This window comes from Hippopotamus amphibius, chromosome 14 (assembly GCF_030028045.1).
Source record: "Hippopotamus amphibius kiboko isolate mHipAmp2 chromosome 14, mHipAmp2.hap2, whole genome shotgun sequence".
Taxonomy (NCBI): domain Eukaryota; kingdom Metazoa; phylum Chordata; class Mammalia; order Artiodactyla; family Hippopotamidae; genus Hippopotamus; species Hippopotamus amphibius.
This window is the reverse complement of record NC_080199.1, coordinates 61658489-61679815: the sequence shown is the minus strand read 5'-3', so window position 1 is coordinate 61679815 and position 21327 is coordinate 61658489. Positions and strand designations below refer to the sequence as shown.

The 21327-nt window shown below is 39.7% G+C and overlaps 1 protein-coding gene across 7 annotated transcripts in view; it reads left to right on the top strand.

Moving 5' to 3' along the window:
* Positions 1 to 1901: 1901 nt before the first annotated feature.
* Positions 1902 to 21327, top strand: part of RCBTB2 (RCC1 and BTB domain containing protein 2) — a 37911-nt gene continuing 18485 nt past the window's right edge. For 3 of the 7 annotated variants that reach the window (XM_057707736.1, XM_057707732.1, XM_057707729.1), the window contains exons 1-7: positions 1902 to 2066; positions 9782 to 9880; positions 12391 to 12483; positions 12815 to 12882; positions 14412 to 14462; positions 18671 to 18826; positions 19054 to 19204. In XM_057707736.1, the coding sequence (XP_057563719.1) occupies positions 12829 to 12882; positions 14412 to 14462; positions 18671 to 18826; positions 19054 to 19204 (412 nt within the window). In that variant the 5' untranslated portion in view covers positions 1902 to 2066; positions 9782 to 9880; positions 12391 to 12483; positions 12815 to 12828. Of the gene's footprint in view, positions 2067 to 3482; positions 3615 to 9781; positions 9881 to 12390; positions 12484 to 12814; positions 12883 to 14411; positions 14463 to 18670; positions 18827 to 19053; positions 19205 to 21327 lie in introns of those variants that run through there. The other 4 variants (XM_057707730.1, XM_057707731.1, XM_057707734.1 and 1 more) reach the window with 4 other exon arrangements.

Genomic DNA, 21327 nt, shown 5'->3' with positions numbered 1-21327 from the left:
TATCCTAATCTTTTAAAAAGAAATACTAATTTGTAAAGGAGTATTATTTCTGCAGGGAAAGATTATACAGGTTGATTTGTAAATTATGTGTGACATTCTGTATGAAAGTGGTTTCCTATAATTTTGCTCTCTGATGATTCAAATCCCTTAAAATGCCTTAAATGTAAAATGGTCTGGATACAGGGACAAAGTGGCAGGAAACATTGAATGTTTGAATTAGAAAGAATTCCTGTTTCATGAATCAACTCTAAACTTGTTTAAAAAATTTTAGCTTTGGTGGCGATCAGAGGAAAAGTCTTTTCCTGAACAGAAAAATAAGTGATTTCTTTAATGCAGACTCAGTTTTATGTTGCTTTGCCACAAAGAAAGGAGGAAGGAGAAAACTGGTGATTGATCAGGGTATAAGAAAAGGTGACTTAAAGCCTTTTTGGGTTAGTATCAACCACACTTAAGAGGTGCTTCTATCCAGGCTTTCTGGTCCAGGAGAACTGGCACAAACCATCCAAAGTGAAAGTAGACTATGGGTTCGTGCTTATGTGTAGGTCTTTAAATGCAGCAGCAAAGCATATTTGAGGAACCAAAGGCACAAAATCAATGTGATTTTGATTCCACAAACAATTCTTAAGCATTTTGTGATACAAATATTAATAAAGTGTGATCCCTCAAGAGTTTCACAGTCTAGTGAGAAAGACACATCACAAACAATTGTTGTATAAGGAAGGTATGTTTCAGTGATAACCCCACCTCATCTGATTGCTCTCCTTAGGAAATCTGGCTACCCTCCCCCTTAGACAAACACTATTGAAGGAATTCCTTCTGATTATCCTTTTCAAATCAAAACTCCAAGCTGTCCTTTCACTTATGGTTATGACACAGTTTATATTAAAAGGCCAAAGGATAACCGATTGTTTCAGGGGAAAAGTTCATCTTATGCAATGCCATGCATGTAAGACTTCTGCCCTGCTCATATCTATAAAATCGAATAAATGCAAGCCTCCTTCTGGGGCTCAGAGGACTACACGCTCGTGATAGACATAATTATCTGCCAATAAAAGCAGCTAGACATTCCGGAATGATGCTTCTCCAATGAAATGACAGACCAAATAAACGACTGACATGGTCATTCTGGGTTGAAATCTCAGTTATTCCATCCGGCTGTGCTACTTTTGGCAAATCATTTGAACGCTGAACCTGCGTCATTAAAAAGCCAGCGTAAAAGCAATCAGCTCACTCCATAGGAACAGCTAATAACATCTATTGTGGAGCATTTTACCAAAACCCACTCAGGCCAAAGTAAGTGTAGTAAAGTGGAAGAAACTATTGAACATTATAAAGCTGTGATGCATTTTACTAAAATCTACTAAGGCCAAGAGAAGTGCAGTGTAATACAAGAAATTACTGCAGATTAATAAAAGGAGAGTTTGGTTTTTCCAAAAGATCTTGGTCCCAAGGTAACGCAGGTCACCCCCTCAGCACCCACCACTCATTATTTCGGCCTCTGTATTAGAAGGGACATCAGCTCCACAGCAGTGAGGGGAAAGCAGGGAAACCGTGTGTAGAAGTGACCTGAGCCCCTTGATGGAGGGACCACCGGTAGAAAAGCTGGCACAGGCTGGGGGAGAGGGAGTGTAGAAGAGGTTGCTGCAGCATCCATCCGCGCGCCTCAACCTTCTCCAAATTCCCAAGACTTTGGGGACCAGAACTCTGGAGAAGGTGGGGGGGTTTCCCAGGGGGGGTAATCCGCGGGAAAAGGGCGGAGATGGACCCAGCGGGGGAGGCAGCATCCAGTCCTAGGGGTCCGCTCGGAGCCGAGAGAGAGTCGGCGAGAAGGGGCGGGGGCGGCAGGGGGCAGCGGAGAGGAGGGGCGAGGCGCCGGCGCCCGGCCCCCTCCCCTCCCCTCGGGCGCGCTCCCCTCCTCTTTCCTCTCGGGTCCGGCACCCGAGCGCATCCCGACGAGGCCAGGCCGCCTCGCGGGGAGGCGCCAACTCATCGTAGCGCCGGGCCCCCGACCGAGCAGTAACGGCGACCCGGGAGGCGGAGCGGATGTGGCTCAGGCCTGCGTTGTGGTAAGCGCATAGGGGATGGCGTAGGACGTCAGGAGGGGGCGCCGGGCTAGACGCCGGCCGCTTTCAGATCCCCCGGCGGCGAGCCACCTCTCCCCGCCCCCGCTGCCCGACCTCGGGGCGCGGCGACGGGGAGGAGTACCCCTGGGGCTACAGCCCCGCCCGAGCCGCCGGCCCAGGCGTCTCTGCGCGTGCGCAAGTCCTCTGGCGAGGCCTGCGCGCGGGACTGTGGAGCGACACCCTCGCCTAGGCCTAGGGCAGAGGTGTCGTCGCGCGTGCGCAAAGCCGCCGGCGGGCGCTGGGCGCGCGCCTCGGTGATTGTACCCCGGCCCAGGCCGCGGGCCGAGGCGGCATTGCGCATGCGTGAGTCGGCTGGCGGAAGTGGCTCGCCTTGGCCAGGGTCGCCTGTGGCGTCGCGCCAGGGCTGTTGCCTACCTGGAGGCTTTTCCTTGGGCCTTTCTTTCCCACTCTCCTCCCCCCCCCCCCCCATTAGGCTGCTGTTTTCATTTGTTTCCTCGACTCTCGGCTCCTGCCCTGTACCTCTATCTCTCTGCTCACCCAGCTTCCGGCTCCGAACCGGCTCGCTAACCTCATTACTGTGCCTTCGACATTTGGTCCTGATGTCAAGGGATAGCGCAGAAAGTTTGACTGAGCTGGGCGAAGCTGTTCTGGAACTGGTGTGGAGGGATGGGGAGAAATCACCATAAGTCTTTACATTAAGCCGGCAGATAGTGCCCTACTCAGGCCCGGAAATAGAGATTCTCAGACGCTGAATACTTTCCAAGTGCTACTCCCTGGCCGAGAAAGAACTTCCTGCCCGAGTTGGAAGGCGAGTTCAGAGTGAACTTTCTGCTTTTGTTCTTTGGAAAGTTACATAATATGTCGGAACAGCTGGAGCCCAGGACTGTAACAAAATGCATGTCGTAGAGCTGCCTGGTGGCGCGCTTGGCGACTTAATCTTTGTCAGGGCCGACTAAAAGTGGTGTTCACAAAGAGTGCTTTGAAACGATGCTCTTTCCCCCAGGCTCGGAGGTGACAGTCACTGTTTAATGTTTATTGAGGCCTCTGGCTTTGAACCCTTCTAGTACTACATTCCTGCTTGACTTTACACCTTCCTGGGCAATGGTACTTAGTTAAGTCAGTTTCTTGGCTCCTGGGGCTATTCTTGGAATGATTTTTAACAATGTCATTACTGTGTGCCTTGTAATCTTATGTGATGTGCTGATACAGACATTTGGAGGCTGGAATAGAAGAAGCACTCACTATCAGAGAATCTGAGAACTCTAGGTGAAATGTAATCTCCCTTTCCTGGGGCACTAGGCAATATACCTATGTTATTAAGTAGCAGGTGAAGGCAGGTGGAATGCTACATTCTTGCACATCCAGCTCCGTCCACGCAGACCTTACTGCAGTTACTGGGTTTACAAAGCTGACTTCCACCCTCAGGCCTGTGCGTTTCGTCCATGCTCAAAGATGACTTTCCCCCTGCACCCAAATCTGCGTGGTACCGAACTTCATTCACGTCTCAAGTTAATTGCTATCACTTCAGAGGTGACTGTCTCATCTAAAACAGCCACTTCTCTCACCCTCCATCTCTTTATCCTGCTCTGTTTGGCTTTCTAGAACTTATCACTGTCTGATACTGTGGTTTTGTGTGTGTACGCACTGTCTCCCCCATAATTGCAGCTCATTAGATATTTGTTAAACTGTATAAATGAAATTCGTATTTGGCTCCAGAAATATTTTGTGCTGAAGTCCCAATATGCATTCATTCATTCAAAAACTTTCACTGAGTGACTACTTTGTATCAGCTTGTGTGTAGGTGTTTAGAGTATGTCAGTGGGCAAAATAGAGCTCTTCCCTCTGGAGCTTACCTTCTAGCAAAGATTGATTAACAATAAACATTTAATGATTTATTGTGTTAGAAAATTATAAGTGCTATAAAAAATGAAAAAAGGAAAGCAGAGAAAGGGGTCTGAGAGCACAGATGTGGGTTGCAATTTTAAACAGCATGGTTATGGTGGTCTGAAGGGTAAACTGAAGATGATGTTCATGATGGAGAACTGGTTTGTAGAATTAAACTGTCTTTCTGGGAGAACTTAAAAAAAATTTTTTTTTAACCAATCTACTATCTGTTTCATGGTGCCTCACAGCATGTCCATTGTGACAGATGTAACTGTTCTTTGTAGTATAGGTGAAAAAAATATTTTTTCCAAAAAGAAGTCACAGTACTCAGATTTTACAATTTAATGCATCACATTGAATGAAGAGACTGGGCTCCTGAATGGAAAAGACTCACCAGATACTACAGATGGGATGAGAAAAATATGCATATTTTCTTCATATTTTACTGCCCTTTGCAATTGCTTCTTAATGTCCCTTTGTGGATGACTAGGTGAAGTTGTTTTCTAAGACTGGTTGTTGATTTTCTTTATTTGAAACTGTGATGAAGATTCACCTGGTATGATGTCGTGCTTTAAGGTACTAAATTATTGCTCTTAGAGATTTCTGAATGAACCAGACAAGCCTAGCCAAATTGCAGTCCATAATTAAAGGATGCTTAGAGAAAGAAGCTGATAGAGAGGAACAGTTTTAGAAAGTGGAGTGTTTTTCCCTTTGGGTCCTTTACTTAAGTGGATTACAAACACTGTGTTTAAATATCAAAAGCCATTAATCTAAAACTATAAATGTAGAGTACCCATGGGATTTGCTTATGACTTTAGGAGTCTGTCATATTTAATTTTGGATTTATCATGTGGCTAAAGTGAAATTAAAATGCCCGTAAGATGCTGTTCTTTTGAGATTTACTGGAGTTGACATACTATAAATCAAAATTGACCAGGAAAGAGATTTGAGACTCTCTTTGAAAGAGAATGGAATTATGGAATGGAATGGAATGATCGGGGTTGCAGGTTGGCATCAGGGACTCCTGTTCAAGGCTGAAGCTGGAGGGCTATATAAGGATATTTACTTCACAGGAGCAGATAGCCTGCCTCCTAAAAGGGATATTCATGGTGTCCTTCAATGGAAGGCTGATATGATCCCTCTCACTTTCATTATGCAGAAGGAACACGTGTCTGATTCACACGGTGGTCTCATCTTAACATGAAAGTCTCCAGGGAATTTAAGGCGTAATAGTTTTTTCAGGTTTAATCTGACACTTGAGTGTGTGTTTTAAATGTCTTCAGCTTTGCTAATCTAACATGAGCTCATATCTAGTATGTGTGTCTCATGGAAGACATTTTGAGCTAACAAGTACCAGTGGATAGTAGTATGTGAGTAAATCATGAATTGTGACCACATTGTAATATGTTCTGTATTATGCTGAATGTATTTGACTGAACAATGTGAATCGCAAATGGAAATGAGCCAAGGCCAAGAGGGGCTACCATGTTGAAGGAATATTTATGTTGTGGGGCAAAGATCATTAACAATTAGGATTCTATTTAATAGGCATGTTAAGGGCTTTTAAAAAAATTGTATTAGATCTATAAGAATCTAAATTTCAAATGGATTTACAAGTGTCTCAAGTACCAGTTCATCTTAGTTAGTATAATAATCTAAAAATATTTGTATAGTTTATGTTGATTATCTTTCATATTTGAAAGTGACACTTCTTGCTGTGCTTGGCTGAAAAGACCAACATCCAGGAGCTCAGCAGTCTCTTCAAACTAAATGCAACTTTGCTTTGGATTGAAGATCTGCTTTCATCACTCTTGGAGAAATTTGGAAACCTTTTTACAGTGAAATTAAAATAGCAACTGTGTTTCTGTGTTCCATAAGTCAGTTTGCTGTGTATCATAAGCATGTAGCAATACCATTCCCTTTGAGGTTGTGCTTTAGTTTTAGTTGGGCTTTTAGTGTTTCAGTTTTGCCCATCCTGTTTATAATTGTCCCACGTTAGTTAGCAGCTGTATAGGTATCTTATTGTTATCTGTCATTGACTTACGACATCTCAGTCAAGTGGAGGTAAATTATATCTTATTCTTTTTTGCAAGTGATAATTGGGATCATGTTTAATTATTTTATCTTGTATTTATACGTATTTATATTATTTCTAACTTACAGATGACACACCATTTAATGACTCAGCCTAGCATATAGATGGGAACCATCATTACCCCATTGACATTTTCTTGGTCTGGAGCTCATTGTCACACTGATACTGTAAACTGTATGCTGGTGTCCTAAAAGACATTGGTTTTCTTTCATGTCCTGTTTCTTTGATTATAAAAGCATCATTAGCAGTGTTACCCAGATGGTAGAATTTGTTGAAAGCATTGAGTTTTGTATTGTGAGAAAACTTTTTTATATATTATGTTTCTAAAGCTTAGCTTTAGAGTTGACCTCATACTGTTAAGTTGAATTTTAAAAATACGTGACACTGGGCTTTCTCTGCAAACTTTTTTTTTCTTTTTTCATTCTTTCTTCTGGGATGGCTTCTAGAGAGCAGATAGAAACATTTAGAAGCTTCTAACTAATTGCAAAATAACACTTCCTATGGAAAATGTGTTCTCTCATAGATACAGTGTGTCCAGTTTATTATTGGCTCTAAAGAGTTGGGGTAGTATTGACACACGCAGCTAGGAGCTGGATATCCTTTTGCTCCACATTATTTTTTGTTTTTTTTTTGTTTTTTTTTTACATATTTGCTTTCAGTTTAGTGCCTACTGCAGGCACTAAATCAATATTTGTTGAATGAATTAGACAAATGAATGTCCTATAATCAGTTTAATTCATTTATTTATTATTATTATTATTATTGGCTGCATTGGGCCTTTGTTGCTGCATGTGGGCTTTCTCTAGTTGCGGCTAGCGATGGCTTCTCTTGTTGCGGAACGTGGGCTCTAGGCGCGCTGGCTTCACTAGTTGCAGCATGTGGACGCAGTAGTTGTAGCTCACGGGCTTAGTTGCTCCATGGCATGTGGGATCTTCCTGGACAAGGGATCAAACCCATGACCCCTACGTTGGCAGGTGGATTCTTAATCCAGTGTGCTACCAAGGAAGTCCCAGTTTAACTCATTTAGGTCAGAGGTATTATCAAGCAATATGACACATTGTCATATTAGCAGACACACTAATTTATACTGATTACGTTACCAATAATAACATGTAGAGACTTTATTATATGCTTGGTACAGGGAAATGCATTATTTGACCTGTTCTTCAAGAGGATTAGGAATGGATATGTTTACCATGTTCAGTTACTGAAAGACTGTCTTCTTATCCACTAATCTTCAACTGCGTAGTTGTTAAAAACTACTAGGGAAAACTCTCAAAATACAATATCTATGGAAAGGAGTTCTCTCTCCCAAATGGGGATAATTCAGAAATAAATTTTTGAACTATGCAAGTTTAGAAAAACAGCCAAAATAGGAAATGTCATGCAAAAGATTACCTTAGTTGATATATATTTGGTTTTGAAAATTACTCTTGCAAAAACTTGGAACATTGGCTCTTAAGTGTCCAGTTTGGAGCCTCTGCAGGCAGAGGTCAGTGGCAGGAGCTTCTGGCTGGAGAAGGTACTTACTCTCCCATTTCTTTTCATATTGCAAGGCAGATATCAGTGCAGTAAGATTCCATAATAACATAGTTCTTTTTATTACAATTAAACAGAACGAGGAAATGCATAAGAAACTACTTTTCAAAGCACAAGGCACTTTTTTATAGGAATAATTAAGTACATGAGCCAAGTTTTGTATCCCAAAACACATGTAAGGAAAAAAACAAAGTAACATATAGCAAGTATCATATGGGATGATCTTATGCCATGACACTGTTACTAGAAAGAAGAGCTTCCCAATACAAATGCCAGCTTCTGCCCTGGGTCTCCCTCCTGTGCAGAAAAGGGGGAAATTTGTAAGTTTAAGACCGGAAGTAAAAAACACATTCTGATACATTTTTTTTTCTATCTCATATTTTTCTTCCATGGCATTTAAGATACTGTACTTTTTCTATGTTATTGAGTTATTATCTTCCTATGGTTTTGGTAAAATTTTATTTAACCGATGGTGGAAGAAACTGTGGTTTTTGAGCTGTCATTATCAAGCCTTTATTGAATTCCTATGTTCATGGTAAAGGCAGTATTAGAATGGTGATATTCTGATTCTACAGTTTTGTTTTCCTTAATATTGGGTAACCCTATCCTCCCATACTCAGATGATTAACTTAACTTAAGCTTAAAATCTTGATAACTGTCTTGTTAATTGGGGAAGCCAAATCTTAACCAATTCACTGGTAGAATTACATGGCAAATTTTGCCTTTGGCATTACCTCCATCAAATCTTTCTTATGAAAACATTTCCATCAAAGTCCAGCCATGTGTATGTCAGTATCCATTACACATGAAAATAGTATTGTTTTCTGCGTGTTTTAAAACTTTATCAAATAGTATATCATATGCATCATTCTGTGACAGTGATTTCTGATTAGAATTGTTTTGCAGACTTATCTGTGTTGATTCTAGATAATTTAATTGCTGTGTGGTATGCGCACTCCAAAGTTTATAAATTTTCTTGATGGAATGTATTGATCAATTCTATCCGATATTTCTAGTTTTTTGCTATGGCAAACAATTTTGTATATTCTCTGGAGCTCATCTAGGACAGTGTTTTCTAAACTGTAAGACATGACTTATTAATGACCTTGGAATTATCCTAGTAGGCTGAAACCAACATTGAAAAATTGAAATAGAAAAGGATAAAATAGGGTAGGTAGAATAGAATAATGTAAGACAGAAAAAATAGGAAAGAGAATATCCCTTAGCATTTCATATAGCAAGGGTAAGAATTATTTTTGAAACTCTTGTTTCACCTACATATATGTGTCAAAAAAGAGTGAAAGCTACTGCCCTGGCCTAAATATTGTTGAGTTGCTCTAAAACGGATCGTACCAGTTCACATTCCTTCCAGCAACATGAATGTGCCTTTCAATCTTCATCCTCACAAACACTGTGTATTATCCCCTTTAATTTTGCAGGTTGGATTGGTGAGCTCTGTCTCATTGTGATTACATTTCCATGGTAAATTCCATGGATGTGTTTGTTAATTTCGTCTTCTGTGAATTGCCTGTATCCTTTGTCCATTTCTAAATTGGATTGTCTTTTTCTTTCTGATTTTTAGGTATTCTTCATATATTATGGATACTAATTTTTTGCCAGCTATCACTTATATATGTTGAAAATATCTTCTCCCGTTCTGTGGCATGTTTTTCCTTTTGTTCATTTTGTCTTTTATTATGCCAAAGTTTTAAACTTTAATGTAGTAAAATTTACCAGTCTTTTCTTTGTGGTTTATGCTTTTGTGTCTCATTTAAGAAATCTCTCCCTGCCCTGAACTCATAAAGATTTTTTTTGTACTTTCTTCCAAAAATTTGAAAATGTTGCTTTTTTCCCTTTCCAAATGGTTTCCTTTACATTTTTTATGTTGAAATAGTACAGATTAAACTTTAAGTGGTTTTTTTGTAAGTTTGTGTCCAAGCTGTTGAAGCCCTCTCCTAAAACTTATAAAATATAATATCTGAAAATTATATTTTACAATATTAATTCTTTTTATAAGAGCATCTCTACTGCTGACTTTCTAATAGTGAATAGAGCTGATACAATTTTTTAACTGTATTTTTCTCAGATAAATACTGGCTTGTTAAAGTTGGAAGATGGTATATCCTTTTCCTTTTCTATTTTTCTCTGATAGAATTTATTTATGTATTTCTATTTTCAGTCACATTAACTTTACCCTAGAAGACAACTTCACAAGGATCTAGACGGAACAGGATGAATGATGACTGAATACTGGACTCCAGAAATTTAAAACAATCAGGTACAAACATTTTTGGAGGGAATGTTCCCAGCCAGTCAGTACAAAATAAAACCATCTGGAATGTGCACAGGAAAACTTAAAATTTCCCTGCAATACAGGGGAGGGTCCAAGAGGACCCTTGGGCTTTGGAATTAGTCCTGGCTCTGACTCTGACTGACGGGTGACTGTTGGTCAAAGTGTTGAAATATGTCCATTAAACAGAGGCAATGATTATACCTGTTTCTTTTGGCTGTTATAGACATTAAATGAGATAATATAAGGCACTTAGTGCTTGGCCCAGGGTAGCTATTTGTTTTAACTGTTATTATTGTTGTTGTTATTTAGAATTCCTGTTTATCACATCGTGAGTGTGGTGTTCTATATGCATGTTACGGATTTTTAAGATGTATATGTTGATATATTACTATTACATTGCTATTAATAATTGCCTGGTGATATCATATAGATAACAGGATGAGATAACTATAATCCTCACATATATTGCACAAACTGTATTCCTCAGATAGTGCAAATCGGGAAAGCTAGTTTTCTCTATTTTATTTGTATCGCACTGGAGTAATGTTAAAAAAAAAAAAGCCAACCAGGGAATTCCCTGGCGGTCCAGTGGTTAGGTCGCCGCACTTTCACTGCTGAGGGTGCAGGTTCAGTCTTTGGTTGGGGAAGATCCCTGCAAGCCAGCCATGCAGCACAGCCAAAAAAAAAAAAAACTACAACCATTTTCCACAATGCTACAGATTTTGACATTTTTTTCACAGTACCATATAATAGTAATTGATTGTGAATCATTTTTAAATCTTGAAGGACATTCTCACTGACAAGAAAGAAATGATGTTAATATTATATTTAGTGTTAATTGAATTTTACTGAATGTTATTTCTTTGAATATAGTAATTTTCATATGCCATATATGTAATTATGTCTTAACCTGATTAGTCAAAAAAATGGAATGACCTGTTTTTCACCATTCTAATTTTTAAAGAGTTACTCTAGTTGAAATTAATCAAAGACATTGAAAAGAGCTATTTATTTTTCTCCTTAAAAACCCAGGATATGCAAGTGCTAAAAAATTTCTGTTAGCTGATATAGAGTGCTTTCCAGGATTTATTGTTAGGTGAAAAAAAAAATAACTTGCAAGAGAGTATGTAAAGTATGATGTTTTTTGTATAAGAAGGAATTGGGAAATAAAAACACATCTGCTTATTTTTGCAAAAAAGAAATAAGAATAAATCAGAAACCAGTAAAACTGGTTACTTAACAGTGGTAGAGGGATGGGGTGGGGAAACAAAACAAAACAAACCCCAGGATGACTGTTCAGTGATCTCAGCATATTAGCAAGATTTCCCTTCTACTAGGAACAAAGGAGCCCCAAAGTCCAGCGAGGGGCAGTCACTTCTCTAATTAGATCCCTTTTCTTTCTCGTCTTTGTTTCCTTTTTTGCCTTTGAATTCCCTTTCTCTACTCTTCTACTTTCTCTTCTCTTCCTCTTTCTTCTCTTCCCTCTCCTATCTTTTTATTTTTCATTCTCATAAACTTGGGGCAGGTATGGAAAAGGTATTTCCAGTTAGGAAGAGGCAAAAAGTGAAGAATCTCCAGTATAGGTTGTCTACAGTCTACAAAAGGCTATATTCAAACGATGCTTTCAATGAATACCTTGTGTTCTACTCTGAGCCGTGTGTTGTGGTTATAGCAATGAATGAGTCATGGTCCCCTCTCTTAAAGAGCTTGCAAATTAATAGAGAAGACATGATGTAGGAATAACTGCCACATGAAATTATTTTTCCATGTTGGCAACCAGATCAAGTTTTAGAAATTTATAAGTGAGAAAAGTAAGTGAGCCTTTTCACAACAAGCATATCTTTTCCAAACATTAGAAATAATGATTTGTATTAATTGCTATAGTTTGAGTAATAATTATTCTGAATATATTATTTATTATTCCCTGTATGCTGGGAGATCTTCTTATAGCTGAAGAAAACAGAATTTTACCAGTTTTCTCAAGTGAATATAAAACATTGATAAAGAACACTTGTTGAGACTTAGCCTTATTTTGATTATTGTTTTTATCTATTGCAAGGCTCTAACTGCTTGTAAGTAATATCAGATAAAATGTTCTGATGTTAGCACTTGAAGTATGCGTTGTATTTGAGTAAACAGAAGCCAACCTAATAAATGAGAATATCAACATTATTAAGCATGATTTTATTAAATTGCTTTTGGGGGGAGAGAGAATATTTATTCATATTTATTTTTAGTGATAACTGTGTAGTGATTTAACCATAGTCCAGACTTACTGCATATTTTCTGATAGGGCTGCTTCTGCTGTTACTTGTATGTGGGAGAAGGTAGTCACTGTGGAGATGGTTAATTAAGGCAAGAACATTCAGCGCTATAGCTACATACTTGATGGCTGTTGTTTCAGATTTTTTGTTAAGGTCTAAGGTAACAAAGTCACGTTTGTTCATTCATCCTTTCATCCTTTTCATTCATTCTTTTTTTTTCCCTCCACTTAGCAAATCATATACTCTTCAGTGGAGCTGAGAATTGATAAGCCTACTCTTCACAGTGATTTGGAACTTTCCAGTCCCAGGGGAAATTTGACTAAGGTCTAAAATTTATTTTTTCTTATCTATAGGAAGTCAACTCTGAAGTGAAAATTTTCTACTCGCTCCCTAATAGATTTAAGAATATACATTTATCCTGGGACGATTTTTCCACACCTCAGCAAGAGGATTCTCATAAGAGAACAGCAGTTAAAACATCTTTTGGGTTTGATAGGTCTTAACGCCCATGCCCCAAACTTAATTCCCTTATCTTCCCTTCACCATATTTGAGCTGAGCTTATTTTTTCTGTTAATTAGAAGTAAAGTAATTTTAACCTGCCCAGTTTCACTCGATATATGGGATCTTGATTTTACCACATACTTTTTCCTCAAGGACAGCACAGGACCATGGAAGACCATATGGAAGAAGAATTTTTCCTTCTCTATGGAATAAGTGGCAAGGTTAGAAAAATCATGCCCTTGGAGCATGTATTTTCTGTCATATAAAACGTACTTCATCAAACATCTATTGGTCGTTCGATAAGAAGGTCAATGAGATAGTGTCTGTCTTTGAGGGCCTTGCAGTGTAGTGACTAGGATGCTGGCAGCTCATTGATGTGGGTGTAGAGAATGCCCGAGGGACCAGCAGGGGACTGTGGGGATTGTCCAAGGGGTAGAGAAAGGGTTCCCAGGGGCAGTGACGTTTGCACTGGATAAGGAGCCAGACCACCCCTACTTTCACAAATAATGCTGTCCTGCAAACGGGTCTGAGTTGAACAATGTTTACTCCACTGCCAGAGTTTTAAAAAAAAGTTACAAAATACTTAATCTTATGTGACATGTTCTTAATTCATCGCAGATATTCTTTATTTCTTTTCCATTACATCTGAACATAACAGCCAACCACCTTGAGTCCGGTCAGTGTCCAGCTGACGTTAAAACTTCCACATCTTTCAGCATGCACATCGACCTCCATGTTGTGTTAATTTTATTAAATTTACAGAATATCTGCTTGTCACTGTTAACAGCTTAATATTAACTGCCACCATTAACTTTCATTTTTCTGTTTTCTGCTTTTTAAAAAGTAAAATATGGTCAAAATGCAGTAGAAGGTGTAAATCATCATCACAGCCAGCACAGTGTGTAAAGACAGCAAAGCTTCTGAACCTGAACGGTAGCATTGCTGCGTGCTGGCTGAAAGTGCTCGTTTGTGAGCTCCCGTAGGAAAGTAGCTTACAAAAACAATTTATAGAACCTAAAAGTCTTATAGAACAGACTCACAGAATTAGCAGTGAAATTACTTTATTACGTGGTGTTATGCTGCCAGGAGATTCTCAAAGGGTGAGGTGTTGGCTGCTGTTATTTAAGAATTTTTTTTTTTTTTTTTGGCTAGGCATGCCCAACATGTAATTTTAATTCTGTTTTTATATGCTGTATTTTATTTTATTTTTCTTGTTTGTTTTTATTTTTATTGGGCTATAATAGGGGATGGATTGGGAAATATCTCTGCAAGTTATGCCCCAGTAGGGAAGCGTCTGCTCTAATTTTCCTGGGAGAACCTTCGGAGCTTTTTCTTTTTCTTGGAGCCGCTGCTCTTGCCAGCAGCAGCCTCTTCAGGTCCACTGCTGAGGGGCTCCTCCTTGAAAGAGAATTTTCTCTTTTTTCTTGGGGACTCTCTTGTTTCCTGACTCTTCAGGGTCACTAACTGGTTCCTCTTTGGAAAAAGATTTCTTCTTGGGAAGACTTCCACTGCCGTATATGCTGTATTTTAAATCGAATTGTGACAACGTAATAATTGCCCATGCTTAAGTGAAGTGTCATAATCCAGTTGGTTCTTCACATGGATGGAGAAGCAGAGTTAATACAGGGAGCACACGCTGAAAGGAATCATAAAATGCATTTTGGTCTCTAACTTTATGGAGATGTGTTTCCTTAATTATGTTTTCCTTGAGCTAATATTAAAATTTCACTGCTTTGCATTTCCCAAACAGATGCCAGTGAAAGAGGAGAGAGGTAGCCTGGATGTGAGCAAAGTAGTGAAGGTAAGCTGGCCAGGGGTTAATTCTCCCCTATGCTGGTGGCATGTGCAGGAAGGCGGCTTCAAGCTAGGATGCAGATTCCAGGGACACGATCTTGCTGATGTGTGTTGCCAAGCTCTCACCCCCCAGTGGTGCTTTGTTCCCTACAGACTGTTTTATTGCCTACTCTTGGCTTCTGTTTAGCCAGTCTCTTACTTAACAGTTGGGCTCAGAGGTGTTGGGTGCCTTCTGCAGAGAAGCCTGCTGTCATGTAGGGTGGCTGTGGTGTGATGGAGGCTCCTAAAGTGTGTGGATCCTTATACTGTGTATACTCTTATTATATACAGTGTGTATATACAGGGTATATGTATATGCTGTATATGTACATATGTGTACAGTGTATACAACGTATGTAACTCTATGTGCTCATGATTATGCCAGACAGAAGAATGTATTTTTCTTGTGTGAACAAAGATGCTTAATTCCTTGAGACTGATATTAAATATTTACTTCAAAAAAGTATAAACACGTGCATTTCATAAATGAAGTCATCGGTTCCCTATGAGGACGTTTCCCCACAGACTTAGAAAAAGGAATTTTTGATGACTAACGTCCCAGCAGCCAGCCTTCTGGCAGAGATGGAGAAAGCAATGTATTCACACCTCTGTTGTATTTAGGTTGTATTGTAATTAGTTGTCTGTTAAGTTGTGAGCTCCATGAATGCAATGACTATGTCCCATTTTTGTGTGTTGATATCTGATACTTGGTAAATATTCACTGATACCATCAGACCCAGTAGCATCCTTTACCAAATGGATGACTGCAGGTGACGTTACAGATGCACACACTGGAATCCCAGCAGAGATATGGTACCATAGGTTTTATAGAGGTGGGCCAGGAGGAAAGTTCAGATCTAAAGATTTGTAGACAAGTGTTAAGGAGCTGGTTGGATTTACAACCTGATTCTAAGCATCTAAGAAACCCCTTGATTTTGTGGCAGGGCAGGTTGAAATCCAGAAATCTGCTTGAAAGGAAAAAATGGGGTAGCGATCAATCACTGTATTGCTGGTTATTTCCTTGTTGCGTGTCATCTCCCCTACTCGCAGAAGGCAGTCCACAGTGGGCATCACTGCCCTGTGCATTAAGGACTTCATGAGTACAACAGCCAGAGCCCTACAAATGCAGGCAAACACTAGGCCTGCCAGGAGGATGACTTTTTATGTGAACTTTTTACTCAGCAGCAGATGATGTGTGGAAAGAAATCTGGCTCACCCACTGAGAAGCTAGTGATCTTGGAGGATTGCTTACTCTCTCTGGCCCTCAGGTTCCTCATATGTAAAATGAGGCCAGCGATGTGTACGTCCTACACGTGTGAAGATTAGAAGTAATATGGAAGAACTCTTTCAAGTAGCACAGGGCACATCTGCTTGAAATATTTGATGCCACATCCCAAACATTGTTTTTTCTGGAAGTTATAGACTTAAATAGGAAAAAAAAATATTAAAATGAACACCTCATAGAAAATGAGATTCCTTCATAATATAAGGAGGTGGTTAATTTAAAGTAGAAGCTTAGACTAAAAGCTAACACAACAAGATTCTGTCATTAGCTCTACAGGGGCCTTAGGTGCTGCCCCAAAGATAATAGAAGACATGATTCTCCAGACAGGGTCTTACAGTTTGAGCGGCGTAGTGGGGGAAAGGGGCCATATTTGGCGTTAGGGGAGCTCCCCCTGGTTTGGGCTCTGCCACGCAGTGAGATGATGCTCTTAGCAGTGACACACTGCTTCCCCTCTGTGTTAGTTTCTTCGTATCATTTTCTGCCCTGACAGAGTACCATAAACCGGGTGGTTTACAACAACAGAGATCTATCCTCTGACCGTTCTGGAGGCTAGAAGTCTGAAATCAAGGTGTCAGCAGGGCCACACTCTCCGAAGGCTTGAGGGAAGAAGCCTTCCTTGCCTCCTCCAAGCTTCTGGTGGCTCCTGGCATTCCTTGGTGTCCGGGACCTATAGCTGGATCACTCCAGTCTCTGCCTCTGTCTTCACGTGGACGTCTTCACTGTGTGTCTTCTCATAATTTTATGTGTCAACTTGTGTGGGCCCCTGGTACCCAGGTTAAACACCATCTCTGGGTGTGTCTGTGAGGGTGTTTCCAGATGAGAATAGCACTTGAATTAGTGGGCTCAGTACATGGGCTGTTCTTCCCTGTGTGGCTGGGTGTCATCCAATCTATATTGAACCTGAATGGAACAAAAAGTAGAGGAAGGAAGTGTTCATCCCTTTTTTCCTGCCTCATCCATTTACCTGGGACATCTCATTTCATCCTCTGACCTCAGACTGGAATTTACATCATTGTTTCCTGTGGTTCTCAGGCCTTTGGATTGAATTATGCCACCAGCTTTCCTGGGTTTCCAGTTTGCAAATGCAGACATAGGACTTCTGAGCCTCCATAATATTGTGAGCCAAGTCCTATAAGTGAATGAATGAATAAAAATTTTTCCCCTAACTTGTAAGGTGGAAAGCACAAATAACCTTTCTAAAATAAGTAGCTAGTCTGACCTGCTCTCTACCAGAACATATATCTTGTAAGACTGACAGTATCTGATGGGAAAGATAGGCCTTAGAAAATCCTTTGCTCCCTTAAATTAAGCTAGAGTATGGTCATTATTGAGGGAAATGGCCAGACATGCTGTTTGATAGGCATATTGGCCACTTATGCATCTTATTGTAATCTTAAAAATTTTTGGAAGCTGAAAGGTATGTAAGTAAAAGTGTTTTCAGTATAGCAAATAAGTAAAAGCTCTCTTTAAAATAGCTTTTATCGTGTCCACCTTGAATGCTCTTATGGGAGTGCAAATGTTCATGATGTGAATGTATGCTGTTATGGGTTTGATTATACCCCCTCCTCAAATTCATATGTTGAAATCCTAACCCCTAAAAGTGATATTAGAAGGTGGGGCCTTCAGGGGCTTAAGTCATGAGAGGAGAAACCTCGTGAATGGGATTAGTGCTTTATAAAAGGGGCTCCAGAGAGACCCCTAGCCCCTTCCATCACGTGAGGACACAGAGAGAAGGCACTGGCTCTGAACCAGGAAGGGCTCCGAACCAGGAAGGGTGCTGTCATTAGATCGTGATCATGCTGGTGCCTTGACCTTGGACTTCCCAGCCTCCAGAACTATAAAAAGTAAATTTGTGTTATTTATAAGCCACTCAGTTTATGGTATTTTGGTATAGCAGCCCAAATGGACTAAGATACCCTATTCTTTTCAAAGGTGACCTTATTTGGAAATGAGGTCCCTGCAGATGTAAATCGTTTAGTTAAGGTGAGGTCATGAGGGTGACCTAATCCAGTATGACTGGCATCCTTATAAGAAAGGGGAAATTTAGACACAGAGACAGACACGCATGGGGGAAGATGATGTGAGAGACACAGGGAGAGTTTGGCCATCTGCAAGCCAAGGGGAGAGGCCTGACACATCTTCCCCTCACAACCCTTAGAAGGAACCACACCAACTGATACCTTGACTTTGAACTTCTGTCCTCTGGAACTGTGAGAAAATAAAGTTCTGTTGTTTAAGCCCCTCTGTTTGTGGTACTTTGTTACGGCAGTTGTAGCAAATGAATACACATACTTTCTGGGTGTTTCTTCCTACCAATGCCCAAATCCTGAGTGGGGGGATGAGGGAACCCACCAGTTGCTCAAACTGAATGGTCAGAAATGACCCATGAACTGAAACTTCTGGACTTTTCCCTTGGTGTCACCTTCGGCATTGTTCTTTCCCAAGGACTTGTTTTGCTAAGACTTAGGTAACAGATGAAATAGCAGTCTTCTCTCTTTTTTCCTGCTTTTACAATCAGCCTAGTTTCCAGAGCTACATTTAAGACATAACTGACCCTGAAAGTGCTTGCCAGACATTCAGCTCCCCAAAGTTCAGCCTTGGATGGTTCCTGTGTCCTTGAGGAAAATTAGTAGGTGAGATCTGATTCCATCCAGGGCCTCTGGCTCTTGGCTGTGGTGATAGCGGTGCTGAAGCAGTCGAGCTTGTAAAGGCCGTTTCCAAAAATAGATAACGGTTTGTTCCTCCTTGAACCAGTGCTACCTCTTCTACAGAAATGAAGGGGGGCAAAGAAAATGCATGTTTTATTAGTAGTCTTAATATATATTTTATATGTGTATATGTGTGTGTGTGTATATATATAGATATATATATATTTTTTAATTCTTTTTCAGCCAGTGCAGGCTACTCTGTCATCTTTGAAGATGTTGGATGTGGGAAAGTGGCCAATTTTCTCCCTTTGTTCTGAGGAAGAACTGCAGTTAGTTCGTCAGGCCTGTGTCTTTGGCAGTGCTGGCAATGAAGTTTTATATACCACAGTAAATGATGAGGTAATGTTGAAGGAAAAATATTTTCAGTAATGGATTTGCTAAGTTGAAGATCTTGGGGGAAGTAAGGAATTAAGGAAGGAATTATGGTAAAAAAAAGTGCATGGAGAGTAGATTCTTATTTATTAAACAATGAAGCAGTTTTTCTTTAGGGGGCTATGCCTGTTTGAATGTAATTACAGGTTTGTCAGAAATAGAACTGCCTGAATTAACAGTGGCTTTTCCCACAGATTTTTGTGCTTGGCACAAACTGCTGTGGCTGTTTGGGATTAGGTGATGTCCAGAGCACCATTGAACCTCGGAGACTGGATTCTTTAAGTGGCAAAAAAGTCACCTGCCTCAGCTATGGGAGTGGTCCACATGTTGTCCTTGCAACAGCAGGTAACCTAGGAACACAGGGTAGAATTTTAGCCATTGCTTTTATTTGTTGAGAAACAAGACTAGGACCACCCCTGACATCGAGAACATACATTTTGATTGGCTTTCTGGCTCTGCCCTGTGAGCTTGACTATGCTTTGGACAATATGAAATATGAACATATCTGAATATCAAAGTAAGATAATGTAGCAGATGGAATCTAGCAGTTATTGGCACTTCGGATGTAAAAATGACAATGCGGTGATAAGCCCAGTAAGCTCCTTTTGTTTATACTTTATAAGTTCAGTTATTTTGCATTAGAATGCTGAACTCATTCTGGGCTTTTTGAACTTGAGATACCTGATCTGTGAACAGAGAGATGAAAGCTAGACTCCAAGCTCCCCTCTAACTTCTGGCGTTCTGTGACTGACGTTAAACAGTGACTGATGGCTCCAGATGGTATCAGTAATATAAGGAATTAAATATTCTCATGGCTATTTCATTCATTCAGACTGATAAGACATTATAATTAAAACATACCTTAGGGTTTTCCTTAAGCTGAGTGTTCATTTTCTTAGTGTTCTTTAAATGGCAAATAAATTTTATAAATATTCTCGTGTATTTATTTCACATTAAAAAAAATAAGTTTTAGGGATTTTTGGTTGCCAGTAGTAGCAGGCTGGATTATTCAGACCACTTCTACACTGAAAGCAAATAAAAATTCTAGATAAAATATTTTTAAAAATTTTCATAAGAGCATCAAAACACTGAATAAGGCAGAAAGGGATATCAGACCAAATTTAAGAGGAAGTATAAACTAAGAAGTTAGAAGGGACCTTGAAGCTAATTTTGCCTTAAAGGCATCTGCCTGTGCACTTAAACAGAGTTGTGGTCTGATGTATTCGTGAGGTGAAGGGGTCACAAGTCAAAGACCTCACATGTTAGGCTGGGACCACTTTCAGGGCAAGGATGAGTCTGTCATCCTTGAGTTCTTCCATCTCTAAGGGACTCAACAGAAGAATTCCTTGGCTTTGAGCAAAGCAGGGAGAAAAAAAGAAAGAAAACCTCTCCCTGATGTGTTGTATCCAGGGATTTGTATTCTAATTCACCTTATTATTGGATGGTCCAAGAAATCTCATGCCTTGATTTGTCAAAGAGGTACCTTTAGGTGCCCTAAGGACATGAGAGAAGGTAATGCAAGTTCAGATAGCACCTTCATCCTAGGCCTGAAGGAATATAATGCCATCGAAAAATAATTTTTCAGTGACAATTAGTAGCACATGGTCAAAGATAACCAGGTACACAAGGAAACAAGGCACCCTTGTTTAAGAACCAGCAAAAAAGACAGCAAAAAACGACTACTAAATATCAGCTATTAGAATTATCAGACCCTAAGTTATAGGATGGCTATATTTACTGTGTTTGAACAGATAGAAAATGAGCTTGAAGATACTTGCAGAGATCGTAGAACATTTGAAAGAGAACCAAATAAACAGTATAATTATTGAGATGAAAAACTCAGTGGACAAGTTTTGCGGCCGTTTGAACACAGCAAGAGAAAATCAATAAACTGGAAGGTAGATCAGAAGAAATTATCTGGAAAGTAGCACAAAGAGACAATATGGTAGAAAGTACAGACGAAAGGAGTATGTACTGTATTCCATTTATTTAAAGTTCAAAACCGAGAAAGACTAAATCCTGTTATTCAGGACATATATGTGGGAGGCTTTTGGGGTGATCATAAGGCTATATTCCTTGGCCTGAATGGGAGTATACGGATGTGTACTTTGTAGTTATTTGTTAAACTATATATATATACTTTATGAACTTTTCTGAATATATATTATACTACACAGTAGGTAATATAGCAGATTTAAAAAATTAACTTGGTGATCATTTTATATACATATGGAAATTAAGGTTCGGAGAAGTGAAATGACCTTACAGTCTTTTGAATTTCAATCTGATTTTTTTTCTCTTAGTCTTAGTAGCCTTTTCTCTGTTGTTTATTAAAAACCTGTCTTCCAGCTATTATAATTGTATCCATTTAAATTTCATCTTGTTGTTTTGAGGGAGAATGTAGTTTAACTTTCCAAATGTATTCTTTTATCAAATGAGTTTTGTGGAATAGGGAAGTTGATTGGCTT